This window comes from Anguilla anguilla, chromosome 5, assembly GCF_013347855.1.
Source record: "Anguilla anguilla isolate fAngAng1 chromosome 5, fAngAng1.pri, whole genome shotgun sequence".
Classification (NCBI taxonomy): Eukaryota; Metazoa; Chordata; class Actinopteri; order Anguilliformes; family Anguillidae; genus Anguilla; species Anguilla anguilla.
The window spans coordinates 44,501,565-44,523,674 of record NC_049205.1 but is presented as its reverse complement, the minus strand read 5'-3'; the positions used below and the strand labels follow the sequence as shown (position 1 = coordinate 44,523,674).

Genomic DNA, 22,110 nt, shown 5'->3' with positions numbered 1-22,110 from the left:
CACAACTATGGTCGTATCTGTATTTAGGGCTGGTGTTGCCCCCTGGTGGACAGCACCACAACTCCTTTCCTGGAACCACAAAGCTTGAATTATTTTAAAACTTTAAATTAACCCCTTCGCGCAAGGCCCCTAGTGGTCTGCACATCGGTGTGCCTAGATTACTCAACTCAGACATCCATTGCTCCTGCAACCAAACTATGAGTTGAAACCAGAAACTCTGTTCTAGTTTAATTATTAGACAATACAGGATGACTATGCCAAATACGGAGTTTCGCAGCGCTACCATTGTCGTGCTGGTTGTTCGTTTAAGAGGGGGTGCAGTCCTGTCCCTTGCAGCTCTACCACTAGCTTGGCCTAGGTACACAGGTTCAATATGATCTTTGAGTTGCTGCTGGACATGTGGGACCCTCCCTTTCCTTATTCTTGCAATATTGTGTAGCACTGCGCATGCAAAAATCATATATGCACTATCGGGTGCCACCGTCAGGCCATGAAGGCATTGGAATCTTCCCTTTTCTTACCCAAAGGTAATTTCAATACTGGCTCTTATCCTGGGAACAGCTGCATTGTCGCCTGCTTGAGGCCCAAGGGTGGGGTCTGGGTAGGGGGCCCTAAAGAAGGGCATGCAGAAGTAGCTCCTGTCCCCCAGGAGGATACCATGATAATGTCCTGTGGAATTATGTACTATTAGATCATGAGGGAATGTAGGAACATGTAAATAAGGCCATACATGGGACTTTGCTTTTTTTCTACCATGCTCTAACCTAGAGCACAAGGTGGACTCCCAAAAGAAGCATGCATCATGGACAGATCCTAGGCCACTTTGCCTCAATATTACTGATGAGGCATGTAGAGTCGCAGATAATCTGAGAATAAAAACATTTGTAATTTTCACCAGAATAATAATAATAATAATAATAATAATAATAATAATTCCTTGCATCTATATAGCACTTTTCTCACCAGCTGGCAAGTCAAAGCGCTTTAAAATGATGAGGGGAAAACTCACCTCAACCACCACCAATGTGCAACACTCACCCAGGTGATGGGTGCACAGCAGCCATTTTGCACCAGACGTTCACCAATCACCACACATCAGCTGATGTGGAGAGGGAGAGAACCATTTCAGCCAATTAAATCAGCGGGTGATTAGGTGGCAGGTGGAGACAGCTAGGTTGGGAATTTAGCCAGGACACCAGGGAATCCCCTCCTCTTTGAAATGAGGGTCATGGGATCTTTAATGACCACAGTGAGTCAGACACCTTGGTTTAACTTCTCATCTAAAAAACAGCATTTCCTACAGCACAGTGTCCCCATTACTGCACTGGTACATTGTGGTTTTAATTATGACCAGATGGAACACCACTTCCAGCAGGAGCTTAGTTTTCCCATGAAGACTCTTATAGAAATACTAACCAAGCCTAAATTTTCTTAGCTTCAATCATTCAGCACGAGCAGGGTACATGGTGGTATGGCTGTAGCTGAAGCAGAAACATAGGCCACATTCTTTGTATCAGAATTGTCACTATTGTTTCCTGAAGGTTATGAAACACTAACCTTTCCTGAAAGTTATGAAACACTGTGCCACTTTGTGTACATTCATGCAGTGGAATGACTTTTTATTAACATAATCCCCCTCATGTGCCCAGAAGGTGCTTTAATGTGACTGTGTACAGTCTAGCACACCAAGGACATTTGGAAACTGTATAGAAACATGTATTAGTTATGTAAATTGAAGGATTGTGAAGCCCTCATAAGAATCATATAAAATTTACCTGCGACTACATACAAACCTTCCTTAATAGTGCTCACCCTTGCATGACCATCAAATCTGATGATATGCATTTTCAATGAAAGTTACAGTTTCCTGACTGCTCGGCATATTATGACTTCCCTGATATTTTCAGCGTCGCCAACAGCATATAAAATGTGCCTGTTACAAGGACCCAAAATGTTAACTAACTAATCTTGTTAATTCAGTTAGCCACGTACGGAACAGAGCCCTGATTTGGAAAGCTCTGTGGATGTACAGTATCCTACTACTCAGCCTGCACTCTTATCCAAAAGGGTGATAATGACTGGCTGTCGTTACATGCTTTGTCACTTGAACCTCTAGATAACTTTACGAGGTACGAACCACCCGACATAAAGGTATACTTGATTGTGTAAAGCACACGTATTACATTTGCCAGATACAATCATTGGGCTGCGCTGGAACTAAAGTTAATCGGACCGATTAAACACAATTTTTTGGGTACGACGACTAATAACAGCTTTGTACATTCTCCAGTCTGCAAACAAAGACATTGCATGGGCAGATTGCCGCAGATAGAAATTGACAGTCAGCGATTTACCATCAAAAACTACACGGACCAAAACTCTATGCATGTGTTCTGCACGACAAGACAGCTATTGACGTCATTGGTCTCACGCCCTCTCTTCCCTTCACTGTATGGATACAGTGTGCTACTCTGCCCCGCTACATTGTCATTATCAAGCGGAGACAGCGGTGGGGGAAAATGGCGAAAACGTACGATTATCTGTTCAAACTCCTACTCATAGGAGACAGCGGAGTGGGCAAAACCTGTCTGCTCTTCAGGTTCAGCGAAGACGCATTCAACACCACCTTCATATCCACAATAGGTCAGTTTACACGGTTCTGTCTTTGTTGATCATTTGGAGTGCAAGAGAAGCATGCTGACTGAGTTAATGTTAGCTTGCTAGTAATACAAAACGATAAGAGGGCACTGACACGGGAAAAGGCCCCAAAACTAGCATGTTCATGTTCGCTACAGTTGTGGCTGGAAATGGCTTTACTGCAGCCATTAGTTACCTCTTGCTTGTTAATTGCATTTTGAAAAGACAGCGTACCGAAGCGTTCAGTTAAGCTAATTTGAATGCCACACGATATGAAAATCATTGATTGTTTAGCTAAACAGACAACAGTTATACATTTCGTAGCTATCTTGTTGCATTGGTACTGCCTTGATTTCTGAGATGAATCTGTCAATTGGGCATTCATGATTTCCATTCAGTACTTTATCACTGTGACTTGTAGGTTGCGCCAAATTAATACAGACAAGGGGATAATACTCAAATGTCTAGCTAGCTAAATACACAGACTACACGCTTGCTCTGTGATGCAGATAGAGTGTTATAACATTGGGTCATTCAAGACTAGAAAATGAAACTAGCTAGGTAGTTATACGGGCAATTAACGGTGCTTCCCTACCCTCATCGGAAAGGAGTGGTTGCAATGGAATGAATGGCGCAGGACAATGTTGAGCTTTACAGCTGATGCCGGGTAAACCCTCGCCTTCCAAACTGAATTTATTCTTTCGGCTTGTATAGCTTCATAGACGTAGCTATGTTTTACGTTGCATCTGAAAGATAAAGTTGTGGGTTACAGAGTATGTTGTTGGCTTTGGTATACAGCATATCATTTTGGGTAGAAAAGCTCATAGAACTGGTTGAAAACTTAAATGAAATCAGGTTGTTCAACATATTGGATGTGATTGTAGCGTACATGCTCCAATCGCGTCAGAATATCATTGTTTTTATTTTGAGATGTTGTTACTAAGGAAATGGACAGTCACGTGAAATGTATAGAATTAGTTTGCCAAATGTAGTCACAAATTGTTCTTGCAAGAAAGAATTTACAGGCAGCACTTAATACAGGATGTTCAAAGCAGGAAGGTATCTTCCCTTGCTTCTGGGAGTATTTGAGTGCGTCAGTAATTTTGTGTTGAGGTTACCATTATTGTGACCGTTTGCACGTAGCCTAGTTGGAACCCACCAGTTTCTGTCCAACATAGTTAAATCATAATACTTTGATTTACAACAAATGGGATATTTGGCTAGAAACTTAAAATTACTGACAGGAACCTACTCACATTTTATATTTATATTCTCTTGAAACATGCCTTCTTACAGAACCTGCACCTGTATCTACATTCAGAGGACAATCATCCACTCATCTTCCAATGTACTGCAAAATTACACATTAATGACTGTCTGTGTACTTACTGCACTATTAATAAACATCTCTACTTCTCTTAACTGACTAATTTCCAGGAGTATAGAAATATTAATTTGACAGTTTTTGTAATCACTGTGTGCAGTAAAGTAACCTATATGTAAAGGTGAGACCATCGTGCTTCATTGAAGACCGTGTAGCAGTGTGCTGAGTATACAAAGTGTGCTTTTGCCCGGAAATCTTTTACTTGCTTCTAATTTCTCAGTTTGGTGAGTGAAAACAGCGGGGGCATGTAGCTCATGGTTTTGCAATGCGACTGCTCTGGGTTCTGGAGCATAGTGAGCTTATTGATTAGGCAGAATTCAGAGTGAGTTTTGTGGAATTCCCAGGCTAGTGGAAATGGGGAAAGTCTGCAGTGATGTAATTGAGTTGCAGAAACAAACAGGAACCCCCTACAGTATGTCACCCATTCCATGGACTTTCATTTTCAACTAGAGTCCCTGCTGGAAAGTCCCATGAAGAATACAACAAAAGTACTGAATATTCTTTTGTCACGTTTCATACAGAAAAAAACAGTGTTTTTTGTACAGCTGGAAACCCTCATTAAATTGTAATATCAAATGTACAGAGCAGTATTTAGGCATAGTTTTTTATTGTCACTATGAATCAGTAATTGAATAAGTAACCTTATAATAGTAGGCAATATTTTAGAATTTATGTTGCAATACATTCTTATATATGCAGAGTAGTTGAATCTGGTTTAAGAAGCTGGCAATTGGCCTACCACTCAGAAAAATATGTGTTTGTTACTCATTTGTTGAACTTTCAAATCTTTGGCATGGCTTTCCTTCCTTATGTTTTTAGTTTGTGATATTTGAGTATCTGCCTCCTTTCGTGTAAACTTACTATTGTTGAATGCAGACCGAAATAAAAATTTCATTTCATTTCATTTCATTATTGCTGAAGTCCACATATGTTTACAAGCCTGTTTTAGTGTTCCCCATGTGTCATGAACATATGGTTTTGTTTGTTCATGTTTCAAATTATTTGAATTGTATAGGCTAATATTAATGTTTATACTGCTAAAATATAGGCTATCCTTGTATGATTGTGATGTTTTCTGCATAATAATGGTAACCTTCATTTAGCTTAAACCTGATGTAATATGCTGTAGCCTGTATGCTATGATTTGTCTGCTCCAAGGTAATGCAACTAGCAGTTTATAGATGTTCCACTTTGAAATCATTATCATTCCTTGGATATTACATAATATATAAAAAATAAATATGCAAGATTGATGATCATGAACACTCATTCATCTGATGTGAAATGTCCTATCTAAAATTTTATTGATTATTTTAATTCCATTCTTGAGGTTTTCATTTTTGCTCAGGTGTGTAGACCTACAGTAGAAGTGGAACTGCTTGTGTTGTAAATTAAGGGAAATATCTCCCTGTTGGGTTAGCTATAACTGTAACTTGCACTCTACTGAAAAAAACTGGAAACCACTGGCTGAAACCCTGGGGATTTTCAAGACCAGGCTTGATACTGTGTTAGATTCTATCTAGTCTGTAGGTAATTGAAGCACTAGGTACAATTTACAATTTAGTCAGGAAAATTGCGAGCATTGTTGGGCTGAATGGCCTGTTCTTGTCATTATGTTATGTTATGTTATGTTAATTAAATCAAAAGTGTGATGAAGCATATGTAACCAAGAGCTGCATTCATTATATTTCCTTACATAGTGATATCTTTGAGAGAAAACCATGGCTCTATTTCTGGTATGTGCAAATACCGGAGTATGTGAAACCTTAAACTCCTTTGTAAAAAAAAATATTGAGGACTGTATGGACTTCCCTCTTTTGTCTTTTCACAAAAAAATATGAAAGGACACAGAGCTGCTTCTCTTCTGTGGGATTCATGTGTGAATGTAAATAGTTTTAACTGTCAGATATGAGAGCTCAGAACTCAGTTTACAGTGAATTGTAAGACTGGGGTGGGGGGTGAAGCATGGAGACTGACACTGTCAGTACTGCAGTGTTGTCCATGAAAACGTTCTCCATTCAGAGGGGTTTGTTTGTTTTTTATTGGCCCAGTCAGTGTGAAAGCTGGGCTTTGGTCATCTATGAAATTAATCCTTTTGCAGTTAGAGTTGCATCTCTTGAGTCACTTGTGAATACCAGTTCATTGAAAAAAATCATGCCTTCAGAGGAAAGAACAGTTTCATTTCTCCCACAATTTAAACGGAACTATATAAACTAAAGACAGAAGTAGGAATGATCCATTTTACATCCAACAGATGTGAGGTTTCTGTCATGAATTTCACTAGAGCCACAAGCTGAGCAAATGTGCTTAATGTAACATATCATATCATATACACTGCACTAGAGCTAATATCACCTAATTCCCACAATAAAAAGTGTAAGCAGGTTATGATTCATATTTGAAAATTATGCTGTTACTGCAGATGCAGAAATACCTTATGTGCTTATCTACTGAATGGTCAGAAATGGCTACACTATTCTGAGCTCATTGTTACAAAATAATGGCAGGAAAGTGTTTATTGCCTTTTGACCAGTCCTGTGCTGGAGTTAGCTTTGACATTATTCATACATTTTACACTGTAGAGCTGAGACTAGTAGAGCTGTTCCTAGAATTTTGGGGGCCCTAGGCAAAAAATAATTTGGGGGCCCCTCCAAAACATTGGCTACTCTTATTATGAGATCAAAGTCATTTCTATAGATTGGATGGCCTTCGCCCAGACAAAGCTGGTCCTCAGGCACTGGCAGCGAACATACTGTATTGTATCCACCATTGTATACAGTCATCCCAACCACAGGACAGCTTCTAACCACTCCAGGAGCGATTGATGGCCCCTGGGGTCGAGTTTCTCATGCACTGGTTCCACGCCAGTGGCCGGCAGTGTAGTACAATAGGTAAGGAACTGGTCTTGTAACTTAAACCATTGACACTGCCTAAATCTGCAGGGTACTCAGTCTGCATTGCTTCAGTATATATCCAGCTGTATAAATGGATGCTACAGTATGTAAAAAGTTATGTGCTCTGGATAAGAGCGTCTGCTAAATTACTCTAATTCCCCTTGTATTGTAACAGTTCTTCTAGTGGGCTCGGACCGTTGGATTCTGTTAGCCCAACATAGGGTTTTCTTGAAATAGGCCAAGAAAAATTAATGTTGATGTTGCTAGGCACATTAGCAATCTACATAAAATTCAGACCCCCCTCGCAGCTTCAATTACAAAGTCAGAAAATGGATCATATAAACGTCCTTGTCTCTCATGCTGACCCAGATGCCCTAGTACTGACTGAAACTTGGCTAAACACTAGTGTTGCTGATTCCACTGTAACGACTGCGGGTTAGAATATTTTTAGATCTGATAGAACTGGAAGGGCTGGTGGTGTAGCAATTTACATCAAATCATGCTTTCTGTCTGTGTGCTTCATTGAAAAATCTATTTGATTTTCTTGGTCTGAGATTACTCCTGGGACAGAAAAACTTGTCTATTTTAGTCGCCGTCCTCCTGTTGCTGAATGTGCCATTGATCATTTTAGTGATTTGATCTCTGGTTGTGCAGATTATGAATTAATTGGTATGGGATATTAATTTGGTTTTCTAAAAGACATACCTGATGAATACAAGGACGTCTGGTCTGATTTTAAACCAAACTCAGAATATCACAGGAGTAGCTTTTCTAAACTTGAAACACCCTTTTCAATAGACTAGTTAAAATGGTGGCTAATTGTTTTTGCTAAATGCAAAAGCTAAATATTACAGTTTGCTTACTAATTCTGGCAGAAATGCATCACAATTCTGGAAATCAGCAAAGACTTGTAATAACTATCATAATTCTGCCCTTCCTGTACAGATTAATTATGAAAATTGCTTATTTACGATCTTGCCACAAATAGGAGCTCCCTTAATAAGCATTTTAATTATATTGCTGCTGGCCAACTCTTTGATAGAGAGCATCAAAACAGACCATCCATCAGTCCTTGACTTACATCCCCAATTTTACTCTTTCCCTATTTACCTCATCTGAAGTGTTAGCTGCACTTATATCTATTAACTCATATTATTCAACTTATTCACCTGGAGCTGATGGCCTAGATCTATTTTTTCTCAGACTTGCTGTGCCGCTAATTACAAAATGCATTCTGCCTATATATCATCTAACTAAACTATGAACAATAGTGCAATCCCCAAAGTTTGGAAGCCTGCCTATGTACTCCCTTTACATAAAGTGGGAGACTTTGGCGATTATAATTTCTATGTTACCTTGCTTAGCAGAAATTTTAGGATCACTGATAAATGCGCAGCTTAAGGTGTTCCTGGCTAGTCTTTCAGTCTTATGTCACCAACAGTCTGGTTTTAAGTCTGAACATCACTGCTACCTCCTTAGTCAGAAATGATATTTTATCAGCTTTGGACAATCATCAATCCTGCGCAGTGATTTTTGTAGATTTGGCTTAGGCTCTCGATACGATTGATCATTTCATTCTTTTAAGTAAACTCTCCTTAATTGGCCTCCATGCCACAGCTCTCAAGTGGTTTTAGAACATCCTCTCTTGTACTGTAGATCTGAGTGCATGGTATTAGGTAGTATATGATCTGAATCATTGAGTGTCACAACAGGAGTTCCTCAGGATTCTACCTTAGGAACACTCTTGTTTACCCTGTATATTAATGATCTTGTTCCTTCTATAACTTCTGCGCAGTTCCACTTTTATGCTGATGACGCAATTTATGGCCTTCGTCATTCTATACATATAACTGTTGAAAATCTTCTATCTGCTTTTAATTATTTGCTGCATGCACTGACAGATCTCAAGCCTGTGTTAAATTAATCTAAAACGAAATGCATGTTATTGAACAAAGGCAAGAAATAGTGAATACTCAAACCTGATGACGAATGCATTAAGTGGTGCTAGCATAGAGAAAGTCTCTAAATATCTAGGCATTTGGCCTGATGCCAAATTTACTTTTAAGACTCACATTGACAATCTGGTAAATAATTTAAGAATGAAGCTGGTTTTCCTGTACTGGAACAAATCTTGTTTTCCTATGGCCTATAGGCAGAGGATAGTCAAGGGAATATTTTTCCATCTTGGACCATGGGGATCTATATAGGCATGCTCCTGTCTTACAGGTCAAGTCAAATCTTGGTAAGACTGCCTTTAGATTCTGTGTTCCAGATACCTGGTACTCCTTGGAGCGAACCCTGAAACAAAATACTTTATTATCTCTAAATGAATTCAGAATGATGATAAATAATTTAGTTAGCTTAAGTTGTGAGTGTTTTAAGTGAATGCTTCCTAACGTTATTGGTATTTTAAATTTGGCAGAATAACTCCAGTGTAAATCTCGAGCAAAGGACACAATGTATTCTTTGATATATCCCCAGTAGGGTTGCCAGATTTAGAACTTGTAAAACCAGGCAGCATGCACAGCTGGAAGCGTAATCGCAAAAAGGTCATGAGCTGTCGGACGAGGGTTGGCAGGAAGGGGGTCGTCAGACCAGGGAGTCATTGACACTCAAACGCAAATTTCTTTCATCAATTACTTGGGACCAGTTGCAAACTGGACATGGACAAATCATTTAAAAACCAAACATTCCAGTTTGGAAACCCTAACCCACTGTGACTGGTACCGTGTATGTCACCTGGATTGGCATGACACCATACTTTTCCTCTCTGCCGTTCCAATTATTTGAGAGTAGGATTATGGACAAATCCAGGATGTGTCCTTATTTTAGCCTTATAAATGCCATGGATATGAGGGTAATTGTACCAGAAATGGTTGGGGAGCTTTTCTTGTCATATTTTGTGCTGTTAGAAAACAGATGGAACTTATTGTCCTTTCTTTTTGAAACTATATAAAAGTCAACAGCATAATGTTATACCTTTAAAGAATAGTTTTTGAGAATGGATGCTTTGATCTTGTATTTGAGTCAAATTAAGTTGTGTTATGTAGGTGTGACTTACAACTCACACACCATGCACTTCAGAGGTACTAGGCCTGAATTATTGAACTCAAAAAAAGTCTCTGATTTCAGATCCCAGAGAAATACTACTACGTTATAATTTTAAATATAAAATTATAAGTTTCAATTTGAAATTTTTGTGTTTTCCTTTTCATGTGTGTGATCATGTGTTCTTATATAATTTGGCCATATTAAGCACAATTCTGCCACTTGTTTTAGCCATAGACTTTAGATAAATATGGGCAAAGTCACTGTGATGTCACCCATTGATTCTCCATGGGCTTGGTGAAAAGTGTTTTGAATCCTGGGAAGAGCAATTTGTGGGCACTGCCATGTTGTACAAATTTGTGCCAGATCCTGCGCCGTAGAGACATGAAGTCCAGTTGTCCACTAAGCACGTGAGATACAGTGACTTGGCAGTGATTCAAACTGTCCAGAGATTATTCCACAAAATATGATGGTCTTGTCCAAATAACACAATAATTAGCCTAGGCTATAACAAATCAGCACATGGAGAGACATTAGATGTGGAAAAAACACCTATTGCAACTAAATTTTCTTATGGAAGAAAATGATTGACTTTGTACTTTGACTGCATTGATACCATTGACTTGCATTAAAACAGAAACACGTAGCCTATATTGGAGCCAACCGCACTGGCGCTAATGAGCAACATCTCTCAACAAGACAAAGTGAGCTTCAAAAACGCAGCCCGGTTTTGCCGACTTAGTTTTAGCAGAAATAAACAGCTGCCAGCTGGTGTGGTGGTATCATCCCTTCTATGTCTTACTACTCATTTAATATTAAATAATGTGTCTGCAATGTTCAGGCTGTAAGCATGCACTGCAGGCTAGTGTTTCCCACAAGGAAATTCTCGCTCATTTCAAATCTGTTTTATTTTCTGTAAAATGTGGGCCAAAAAAGTGGTGTTCCCCTCCATTCGAATGTAATTCAGTGTATACCCATGTAATGCACTGAATTTACTTAATTATTTTGAATGTTATTTTAGAAAATTTTGGTTGCTTGTTGAAATTCTTTTGTTTCCCTTAGTGTTATTTCCATTTGAAACTAAACAGAAACAACAACAAAAGACCTGTATTACTGCATTTCCCCTGTGGTGCGGATGGCAGGTGACTGAAATGAAGCAAATTGGTTGTGAGCTGTGTCATGTCCAATAGAGCAGAAGCACCCTGCTTGTTTCCAAGGCAAAGTGAGGCAAAGCAGAGTCAAAATGCTTTTTTCAAATCCAACCTAAATCTGCGTATATATATATATATATATATATATATATATATATATATATATATTTTTTTTTTTTTTTTTTTTTTCAACTTCGAATGCCCAGTCATATTTCTATACCCATTCCATCACTGAAACTTCCTCTCTTTGATTTGGGAGAAAGAACTATGTGTCGCCAGTTGCTGGATCTTCTTACTTTGCAGTACTCTGGAGTCATTTTGTACAGTTCGTACACAGTTGGCACATATACTGCAAGTACCCAAATAATCAGTGACGTCACTCTTATGTTATTAGCGGGGGCCATACCTTATGTCCATATCCTAAGTAATGCAATAGCCAGTTGTGAACTAGGTCTGCACTATAACCCAGTGCTGTAGAAGGACATCCTATCTTCAGGCTTATGTAGATGCCTTTAATTAACAGGCAGTTTCCACTGTTTATTTCAGTGGGACTTCTGTAGAAAAATATCACTCCCTACTCTTATTGTTTTAAAGGTTGCCTTTCGTGCGTGAGTCAGTGTTGTGACTTCTGCAGGCTCTCATGCCTTTCCTGTGCGTATAGGCTGGTCCTCCACAGCCATTGTCTTTGTCTGTGAAAGTCGTAAAATTTCAGAAAAATCCGATTGGCTGTAAAAAAGACTTTGCTTCATTTAATTATGTGTTGCCTCAGCCCATTAAAAAGGACCTAAGATTAGACCTATCATCATTAGTAAGTTTTGTTTAATAAATGTGTTGTTGGCCCAAAATAATACTTCCCGCGATGTTTAAATGGTAAGCTATTCTTTTCCTTGAAGTTGTCCGCTTATTTTAAGATGGAGTTGGATTTGGGTGATTTAGCACATGTGCTGTTACAACCTGGCAGAGCCTGTTGAAAATTGAAACCTTTACCTGCCATTAAAGTAGCCATGTTTTTATTTTGAGCTTGCTTTATGAAGTTGGTGAAGAAGATATCTTTGGAAATGTTATTTATTTATGAAAACTTACTTTACTTCATTGAATTGCAGGCATTTAGCAGATGGTCTTATCCAGCAACTTACACAGCTGGATAAATCGGCTTTATTTCACATTAAACCTATTTGCTTCCCAGTGCTCTATACTACTAGCCATCACCTGACATATTTAACGGTAAAAGTATGGAACCAAAATATTAGCTTTGTGTTAAGGTGTTCTGCTAACATTTTTATGAGCCTAGAAGGATTAATTTCAGGTAGGCTATCGGATGGACATATTGTCTTATATGAATGGGGTGGGGACAATGGCACATAGAGTAATTCAGCAAATGCTGTATCATTGCTAATACCACATTAAATCTTTCAAAACATTTTTGTTTGATGATCTTTATATCGTTTTACATGAGCGCAGCAGATGTGAGCCTGTGATTTTGCGTGGTGGATTCTCACCCAGCCGAAAAGCATTTTTTCATGTTTAGTGAAAACAGCTAAATTTGTGTCATGAAGTGCTTGCGTGTGTTTTTCATCAGAGAAAAACAAACTGACTTTGGATATCAACACTCCCCAAATAAACCCAGAACACTATAGAATTCTGTTCTCAAAATGACTGCTTTACCTTTGACTGAATTCTCAGCAGTTTTTTATAATCGTTGTTTTGAGAAACAAGAAATGTTTGAGGTCCTTTTGGAAAAATCGCCCAGTAATTTCGGTTAGTGAAGCTCCATTCTTACAGGTCTCTTGGTCACAAGCCACTGTTTTTTTCCTCATGTTTCACACCCAGGGAGAGTAAGTGAAGGTTACGTGTTGGTTTGTGTGCCGACACACTGTGATCCATATTGAGCTCAGTGCTTTTCTGGATCATTTCCCTGCAGCCCCGGGGAGCTGGGTATGCAGCCAGGGCCTAGTGGAGGGTGGGGGGATGCAGAAGGCATATGAGCCAGGAAACTCCAAAGCTTTCAGTGCTGTTAAAAAAGATTGAGGGCTGTACCGTGCTGCTCTGCCCTGTGGGCCCCAAGGTTCAGGCTAAGCCCTTGCAAGATTACTCAGTCATTGAATTTCCCCCGTTTTTCCCCTGATGACGTGGAATTGCTGTTTGCGTCTCTGTGCCTCCCACACTTGTGTGAAGCACTACAGCTGAAGTGTGTGCGCTCCTGTTATACAGTCCCCTGAAAGCCGCTGACCCTTTTCCACACTACAGGCCACACAGTGCTACAGGAGAACTAGCAGTGCGAGGCTAGGCTCTGCTTGACAGCTAACATGTGGGTGTGTGGTGGGGTGTAGGGAGGTACTAATGGCAAGTGCTTTTATGGTTTGAACAATTCAGGACCACAAGGGCACTTGCAGTTTGTTGTAGCTGGAAGCAAGGGTCAAGATTTCCCATTTGGAAGGAAGTTAATGAAGGCACTCCTGATCTCTGGTTCTTTGTGTTGGTTAAGTGTGCGCTGGGATCGCGGTAGAGCCACGCCCTTCCCTTGTTCGGTCCCGTCCGGTCTGCGGTGACCCAAGCGAACAGAAGGCTTTCTAAAGGCCCTGGATCTCGTGACAGTGTGCTGGTTGGGTTATAGAGGAAAATTTGGGGGTGGGGGGGGGGGGGTTCCTGCATTCTTCTGCCAGCTCAGAACTGTGGCGACATCACTTCCTCTCTGCCCAGAGAAAGGTCAGGGCCCCTAGGCCCTGGCCACAATGCAGGCTTCCCCATCCGCCGCAGACAAGCATCTCCATTCCGCTTCCTGGGGTTTGGGGAGAGTGCAGTCATGAGGCTCGTGCTCTTCCTCTCAAATGAGCACACGCTCAAACGTGTTTCCTTTGCTCTCTGCAGTTGAATGCGAACCTCGCAGTTGACCGTTGAGATGTTTCTTAAACACTTTTTGTTTGCTTCAAATACAGCATTTGTGTTCTGCAACTTGTCTGCTTCATGTAGAAGAAAGTACCATGAATCACTATAGTTCTATGCTAACTCAACAAAAAAAAAAACATTACATTTTTTAATTCTGTATAATTTTTAGTCACATTTAATTAACGGTACTATTTGGCTGCTTTCAGAAGCATTTCAGTTCATCAGCTTGCTGTAGGTCTCGGTGTTGCCTGTGCTTCATTATCTAAACGCTGACCTCACAACAGGTGGTCTCCGCCCCGCACCATACGCTGCGTTCTCGCTGAACCGCCGCAGCGCCTGATTAAAGCGGTGGCGTTTAGCCCCGCCCCTCCCCCGCAAGCGTACTCGCGGGGGTCACAGGAAAGGGGAGGAGGCGGACGGCGCTACGGCCGGTGGCCCGAGGCACATCTTCCCGGAAACGGCGAGCTGCCGGGGGGCGCGAGCGTGCTCCCGGCTCACCGTCTGTGGCGCACACCACTTCCTGTGCCTGTCTGTCACATGCTGCGCGAGTAACAGCCTGCTCTGCCCCATCTTATGGCTCATTAACTCATTCAGTCAGTCTGAGCGTTTCTGCTGGCTGCCTAGCGCAACAGTTTTGGTTCTGAATGTTTTCCTGTCCCACTAAAGGCTAAATAACAAACAAGATGTTGTTTTGTCTGTCCAGTATAAGGTTATATAGCTGTATTTTGTATTTTTAAAAGCCTTTTTTGCAAATTTCTTTTTTGACTGAGAAAAACGGGCTGTCTGTAATGCAGGTTTCCCCCTTCTGGATAGTGGACATTTTTTTTGCAGTTTTTTTTTCTGTACCTGTGCTATTCTATTTTATTCTGTTTTGTATTGGAAGTCACACCAGGTCCTTTTTCAAAACTGCAGTGTTTGCTCTTGCAGGCAGATTCTCGAAGTCAAAACCACACGCCCTGTATCACATCTGTCCTTTTCTCAATCGCTGTGTCCACGCTTATGGGGTTTTTGATCCTCAGAGAGTGCTGTTAGTCATCAAGGCATCTTTTCAGAAGATGGGCTAGTGTTAGGAAGCCAGCAGGGGTTTTAGCCCTGTGGTGTACAACAGTTGGCTGGGAGGGAGGTGAGGATATGAACAATGGGCAGAGACAGCTGTTGCTCAAGTTTATTGCGATGGTTTCTTATTAAGGGGGCATGTAGTCTGAATGAGGTTATTTAAGTTCAAGCTTTATGAACTGTGGCTTTGGGGCTTTTGGTAGCAGCTATGTTTCAGGGCAGGTGAGTTCATTGGATTAATCCTGGTTTAGTCTATAACAGGGGTACTCAGCTCTGGTTCAGGAGGGGTACAGTGTCTACAATGCACTCAGCTCTGGTCCTAGAGGTCTAAAGTGGCTGTAGGCTTTGGTCCGTTCTTGTTTCTTGACAGCTTGATTGAAGTCATGGGCCATGTCCGAAACAGCTTACTTGCCTACTATTGAGTATACTAATTCCACGTGTCCCAAATGGTCCACTAGTCCTCTGTATAGTGAACTAACTAGGGTGTCGGCTGATACCCTAGCTAGTCCACTGCCTAGGGAACCACTGGAGACATGGCTATGGGCTTAATTGGACAGTTATATTGCTGGTGAGCTGGAAAACCTGCAGGGCTGGGGAAGTCATTCATGACAGATGTTGAACTGCTATTATTTGGCATGGGAGTTATTGTGCGGGTCCAGGCAGGGTTCTAATGGCCCTGATTTGAATGCAGCGTGAGCATGTCCAGACTGGGCCGTAATGGTTTCCTGCTCCCTTGGCTTTTAGCCGTAAAATCAAGGCTGAAAGTAAAAGATAGTAAAAAAAAAAAAAAAAGATAGTAAAATACATTTCACTGTAAGGGAAATATGACCGATCTAACAACCAATCAGCTGTGAGCATTTGGCTCCTCAGTGTATCCTAAATGAATGTATACAGAGATGCAGCCAAGGTGACTCTCAGAGTTGTGCTGTAGCATTTGCTGTACTGCGCCTGCCCAGTTCCCCTCCCCCCACACCTTCTAATCTAATTCAACCCAGCAAAACTGCAGTGGCAAAGCTTAGCCTGCATTAAAGAATAGGAATGCAAGAGGTCAAGGTGCGGCCGGATTGGCGGGTGGGCCACTAGGGCTTGTGTGGGTACTTTTCTGAGGTGCTGTTGTTATTCATGCCGGGTAGCGGTGAGGTGTTTGTCACTGTCACTTTTGCCATGGAGGTTTGCAGGGCCAATGCCGAATAATCACCCAACTGTTTCTGTGCAAATCATCGGGTGCTTCTGTCAGGGTCAGAGGTCAGGTTTCAACATCTCACTGTGAATTAATGCAGGTTCTTTCTGTCACAAAGATAAGTGGCCCTGCAGCCTGGTTTCATATCCACTGTGTGTCCATTGCAGCTTCATGCAGATTCTGGGTGCGTTTGCCTGCATTTTACAGGGTTTCTAAAAAGCCATTGTTAAGAGGTTTGTGTGGTGCACCCAGCTAAAGAACAGGCTCTCGGCACAGTGGAGAACAGCTTGATCTGGAGCGGAAGCTTAACTGCGCCTGTGAAAAAACTGGCAACTGAGCTTCTCAGCTGCTATAGCCCCACAGTGCTATGGATCTGATTTGATAAGGGGGTGAGGGGTGCTATTTAATCAAATCCATTGTGGCGTGGGACAAAAGCAGGCTGTGGTGGAATTACCTTCTTGGGCCCTGCGTGCGTTTCGCTGGATGGTCATGTGAAAAGCATTGACACACTTTCTCCCCCTCTGCTGTGATTCCAGGGATCGACTTCAAGATTAGAACAATAGAACTGGACGGCAAGAAAATTAAGCTCCAAATATGGTAAATAGCATACACACTGTCTAAACTGTGCTTGTGAGCATGTGTGTTTCTCTGTGTGTCCTTAGTCTGGTATTATGCTAGCCTGTCTTCGCTGAAGTACTTCAGTTCTTCTGTGGATGATATTTTCTTGTGGGGCCTGCTGAGACATACATGCTGATTGTTTTCATGGTCTATGAAATTGAGCCGTGCAGTTTGTATAGAGGAGTAGGTTAGGGGTGGAACTGACTAAACCCAGCTGTACGGAGCTCTCTTAGTTTCTTCCTGCCGTGCCAGTGGGAATCTGCGCCTATTTGAAGAGCACAAATCTCATGACCCGTTACTGTGTCTGTTAGCTGGAGAAGATTTGAATGCGTGTTTGTTTGCTGGAGTGGTATCAGACATTTTATGTCTTTCACAGGGACACGGCAGGGCAGGAGAGGTTCAGGACCATCACCACGGCTTACTATCGCGGAGCGATGGTGAGATGACTCCCGCCTTCACAGAACCACCTTTCACAGACACTGTGGGAGTCCTCTTTCCCGTCATATGCACACTTAAAACCTCAGGGTCCCAATTGACCAGTAGGCTAAGGATTAGTTAAAAAATGAAAAACAAACCGGAGCCAGATATGGTTTCAATTCAGCTGGCAGGTTGTGATTGCTCTAACCCAGCTGACATCCGGTAAAGCACGACAAGCTGATTTGGAAAGTTGAGAAATATTTGCGCCTGTGCTGGGATGTTGTATGTTCGATTGAGCATCGCCTGTGTGATTCACAAGCATACTGCTGTTTATTTATATTGCTGATGTACTGACCCGTCCTCTTGATGCCCAGGGCATAATGCTGGTGTATGACATCACCAATGAGAAATCCTTCGAAAACATCAAGAATTGGATCCGGAACATCGAGGAGGTGAGCCCCAAAATAGTTTATGATGCAAATGCTGCACGTTGTGTTTCAGGTTATAGTCTCAGGTAATACTATATTTATTGTTTCAGGTAATATTTCATGCATAACAATACATTTTTCCTGATATTAAATCTAGATGCACAATAATATTGGGGTAATATTAGTATCAGCCAAAAAGTTATGACAGATTGTATTTAATTTGGGATTGTTGCATTCACTTTAACTGATTTCAAGTGAATTAGCCATAAAATGAAAAGACTGTGTATGTTTTAGAGCAAATGAGAAACATAGCATGAGCATGATGACATGCTCTCCTGGCTGGCAGCTCTTTCCTGTGTCAGATGTAATTCATGTGTTCTCCATGTTTCAAATGCAGTTTTTATTGTTTTTCCTGTTTCTAGCATGCATCTTCAGACGTGGAGAGGATGATCCTAGGGAACAAATGTGACATGAACGACAAGAGACAAGTGTACAAAGAGAGGGGAGAGAAGGTAGGTTGGATTTCCTGTTCTCCCTCCCCCTGAAAGTCTTTTATTAGAAAGTTTCTGTGGTTTTCAGTATCAGTTTCAGTGTACATTGACAGCTGTCAATTCTGAAAGTTCACCACTCATCAGCCAAGGTGCTGAGGGAAGATTTTTACCAGATAGACTGGGACAATCAGTAAACCAGATTAGGAATTGGCTGGGACGCTGGTGAACTCCTACTGTTTATGTTGTGTGGAATCATTACCAATCACACTGGCCTCAGTTGATCTTCTCTTCTGGAAGACTGATAACATACCATTTGCATTGTCTTTAGTGTGATGATATATTACGGTTTGTGATTGAAACAATAATGGTATGTGGTATCAATGATGGCTGTTAATTTTGCTAATCTTTTTTATTTCAGTTAGCAATAGATTATGGGATCAAATTCCTGGAAACCAGTGCAAAATCCAGCTTAAATGTGGAAGAGGTAAGAATAATACTCATCGTATCACTTTAAATAATATACAATGGACTGTTTGTCAGCTTTACTTTTTGTTGTTGTTAATTTTAAGTTGTTCTATAATGTTTCATAACGTTTTTATTCCCACCTGTCTTTGTATCTTTTCAGTTTAAAATAGCTGCATATTAATGTATATATAATGCTATATAATGCTCTTATGTTGAGTGCGTTGTAAAAGAAAGGGGTTACTCGCTCGCTTTGCAAATGGCAGATTTTAATGTTCTTTGTTGCACTGGATCTTTAACAGGCCTTTTTCACACTCGGGAGAGACATCATGACAAGACTCAACAGAAAAATGGTGAGTGTGTGCTTTGAGGTGATCACTGTAATTGAGGAACTGAATCCGGGCGGAGGAGAGAGTGCAGAATGATCCATTCTGTGTGCCGTACTTATAGATGTCTAAGGTCATTCTGAGCTGCATTTGTGCCTCCATTACATTCCTCCATCAGGCCTTAGGCAATACTATTGAGAAAATAGAATTCAGGGAAAGAAATTCAGTGTACCACTCTAACCGAAGACCGTGCTCCTTAAGCCGACTCAATCCCATCACCACCCCTGCTTCCATTTTCTCTGGCAGAATGACAGCAATCCGTCAGGTGGAGGGGGACCGGTGAAGATCACGGAGAGCCGATCCAAGAAGAGCAGCTTCTTCCGATGCGCGCTGCTCTAACGGAACTCTGCACCTCCGCGGACCAAACACAGACCTCTTCTCTCTGCTTCCTCGGGAGGGCGCCATGCCTCCCAGCCATAACCCAGGACTCTCAGCCGGCTGCTGCCGGGGGCCGCCTGTTCCCTCCGCCTCGGTGGGGGGAAGTCTCTTTGTCCCGTCTCAAAAAGAAGAAACGAAAGCTGAAAAAAGGAGCATGTACGTGGACCTGCTGATGAGGCGTCAGTGTTGACCTCCCCTGGCACCTTGACCTCCGTGAACCGTAGCAGAGCCTTGACCTCCCCGTCTCTGGGATTCACTTGGCCCTTTTTTTCTGACTGCATACCCAGATTTGTGTCTTTGTCCCAGGCTTAAACTTTGCTTACTGCCTAATGCTTTTAGCAGGACAACACACCTTTTGATTGGATTCCTTGTTTTAATGTTGTCTTCGCATTTGCACACTTCTTGGGTGCCCTTGATATCTTTTTTACTATGAGAAGGACTCTATCCATGATCATTAAACACACTTCAGCATCCCAAGTCTAAATGCCCAGTCATTATAGCCAGAGTTGTTACAAAAACGAGAAGAGGTGCACCACAACAAGCTGCTTCAGTATGAAAGAGAAGTGTGAGCGTTTTCTTTTTCCCTAGACTTTGCTTTTATTTTCTACCAAAGCTTATCGTGTCATCTTGATGTCTTAGTCAGTTGCTTAGTGACGGTAGTTTACTGCGGTAGTTTGCGCTTTAAATAATGGCCTGTTTCGTATTGACGGTTCTGTGTCATAGCCTTGGACATGGGAAATAAGAAGAAGGATAGGAAAAGCTATGTGCAAACATTCGGCTTTTAATAACAGATTAAAAAGCTGTGACTGAAGCCATGCTTGATTGCATTGAATAGCTGTAATACAGCACTTTTATAAAAACAGTAGTATATTAGCAAGAATGTCTAAGTAGGTGTTTGTGGTTTAGAAACCTTTTGAGTACAGCTGTCTGGTGATTATTGCCACCGTATGGTGTAGTGGAGGGAGGTAGCAATGCTGGCACTTTGAGTGAAAATCACCTTGGAGAGGACTTCACTTGTATGATTCTTCAGAAAAATTCAGAAATGAGCTTTTTTAAGTTCCCTTCAGTGTACTTTTCACCTACCTTCTCCAAGCTATTATCGCTTGGAGAACTGTGCAGAACTATTTCAGTCATCAAAGGTGTGCAATAGTGTACTTTGGTTCAAGGACTTTCTGCTCTAGTTGTTTTTAACAAATGATCTAATGAGAATAAATTGAAATCGGCAAATTATAACATATCAAATGTATCTAACTAGGGATATCTTTCTTACTTTTGAGTGTCTTTGCAGCTTTTATTGTTATTTTATGTTTAAATTCAACAGGCTTTGCCATGCATAATTGATGCACATCATAGCGCATTGCATCTTCTCCTGTGGAAGACACTTGCTTCTTGCATCTCAAGTAAATGAGACCACAGGGGGGCACTGTTTGGTTGTGAGGTGAGACGAGGGAAGGGCAGATCTCTATGCTAGTGTTTGTTGAAGCAGCGGCAGACTTGAGCTGTGCTGTGACGTGCATTTAATGCAAATTTCTTATGAGTAATTCATGTATTATTATATTTTTGTATGTAATCTTCCAAGAACATTGAATTCGTACACCATGCTCTCTAAGAACGTGTGAAACCATAGGAGAACCACTTTATGCATGCCTGTGTAAATTCCCTGTAAGCTAAATTACTGAAATGTCATGCATCACTTGTTGATTAATCCATGATTTTATTTCATATTAATATTAGCACTGTCACAGTCATTTTTAAAAAATGTTATTGAGTGCAGCCTGTTAATTTTTTATTCTTTCTTTCAGAAAACAAAGTTGTATAATGTAAAAGATTTTTTGCATTGTTTACAAAAGCTGTTCTTCAGTATTAACTCTTTCTTTAGCTGCACTTTACCTTGTGTGTTTTTGCTCTTAATGTAAGGGTGGATGTTTTTTTTTTACACAGGTGACAATAAAAGTCACACTTGTGCCGATTTTCAGGTTGAACGCATTTCATAGTACAACTGAAGACTAGCGACAGGCATAGCTTGTGACCTAACAACTTAAATCCTGGGCTGTGATTGGGCAAAGTGTCCTTTAGGAAGTAACCACTGCAGTTCACTTTACGGGTTGACACAACAACTAATCGCCATAACAACCTCATGCAGTGAGACGGTATTTCAGTTTTCATGAGAGTCGGATAAGATTGAGAAATCAATTGCACCGATCCAAGCTGTTGCATTGTAGCGCAATATGTATTGAGGTATTTAAAGTCATTTTTACTGTATACCTTATAGTATGGGCACCTCCAAAATGTGAAACATTTTGAATTTGTCTTGTTTAAAAAAAAAAAAAAAAGTTCAATCATTTTCTTAACTTTGATGCCGTAGCCTGTCAGTACACCCCAAGTCTCAGCTGAAGGTAAATAAATTTGAATTTTATTGACACACTTGTCCCAACTCCTGTAAAACCTGTATTTGTTTACTCATCCCAGTAAATTCTGGTTTATTTGTATTTCTCTGTGCAATGAAAGAATGTTGTTTTGACTGTGTCCTACTGTACTTAAGTGTAAATTGAAAGTGCTTCACAGAGAAAGAAACATTCTGGCTCTGTCATACAGACATTTTGCCGTGAAAAAAATTGGCCCCTATATTGATTTCCTCTGTTGCATATTTGTAACATTGAATGGTTTCCGATCTTTGGACAAATGTAATATTAG

The 22,110-nt window shown here is 40.9% G+C and overlaps 1 protein-coding gene, 1 long non-coding RNA gene and 1 pseudogene across 2 annotated transcripts; 2 read left to right on the top strand and 1 right to left on the bottom strand.

The window, feature by feature from the left end:
- Positions 1 to 23: 23 nt before the first annotated feature.
- On the bottom strand, positions 24 to 2,491 carry LOC118228176 (annotated as a pseudogene).
- On the top strand, positions 2,280 to 22,015 carry rab8b (RAB8B, member RAS oncogene family). The gene is made up of 8 exons (XM_035419295.1): positions 2,280 to 2,643; positions 16,773 to 16,833; positions 17,231 to 17,291; positions 17,646 to 17,723; positions 18,122 to 18,211; positions 18,609 to 18,674; positions 18,955 to 19,005; positions 19,285 to 22,015. Exons 1-8 carry the CDS (start codon positions 2,520 to 2,522, stop codon positions 19,375 to 19,377), a joined length of 624 nt encoding a protein of 207 aa, XP_035275186.1. The 5' UTR covers positions 2,280 to 2,519; the 3' UTR covers positions 19,378 to 22,015.
- On the top strand, positions 2,661 to 4,925 carry LOC118228068. Its single transcript, XR_004765403.1, has 2 exons — positions 2,661 to 3,304; positions 3,934 to 4,925. It is a non-coding gene; the product is annotated as an uncharacterized LOC118228068 (long non-coding RNA).
- Positions 22,016 to 22,110: the final 95 nt, after the last annotated feature.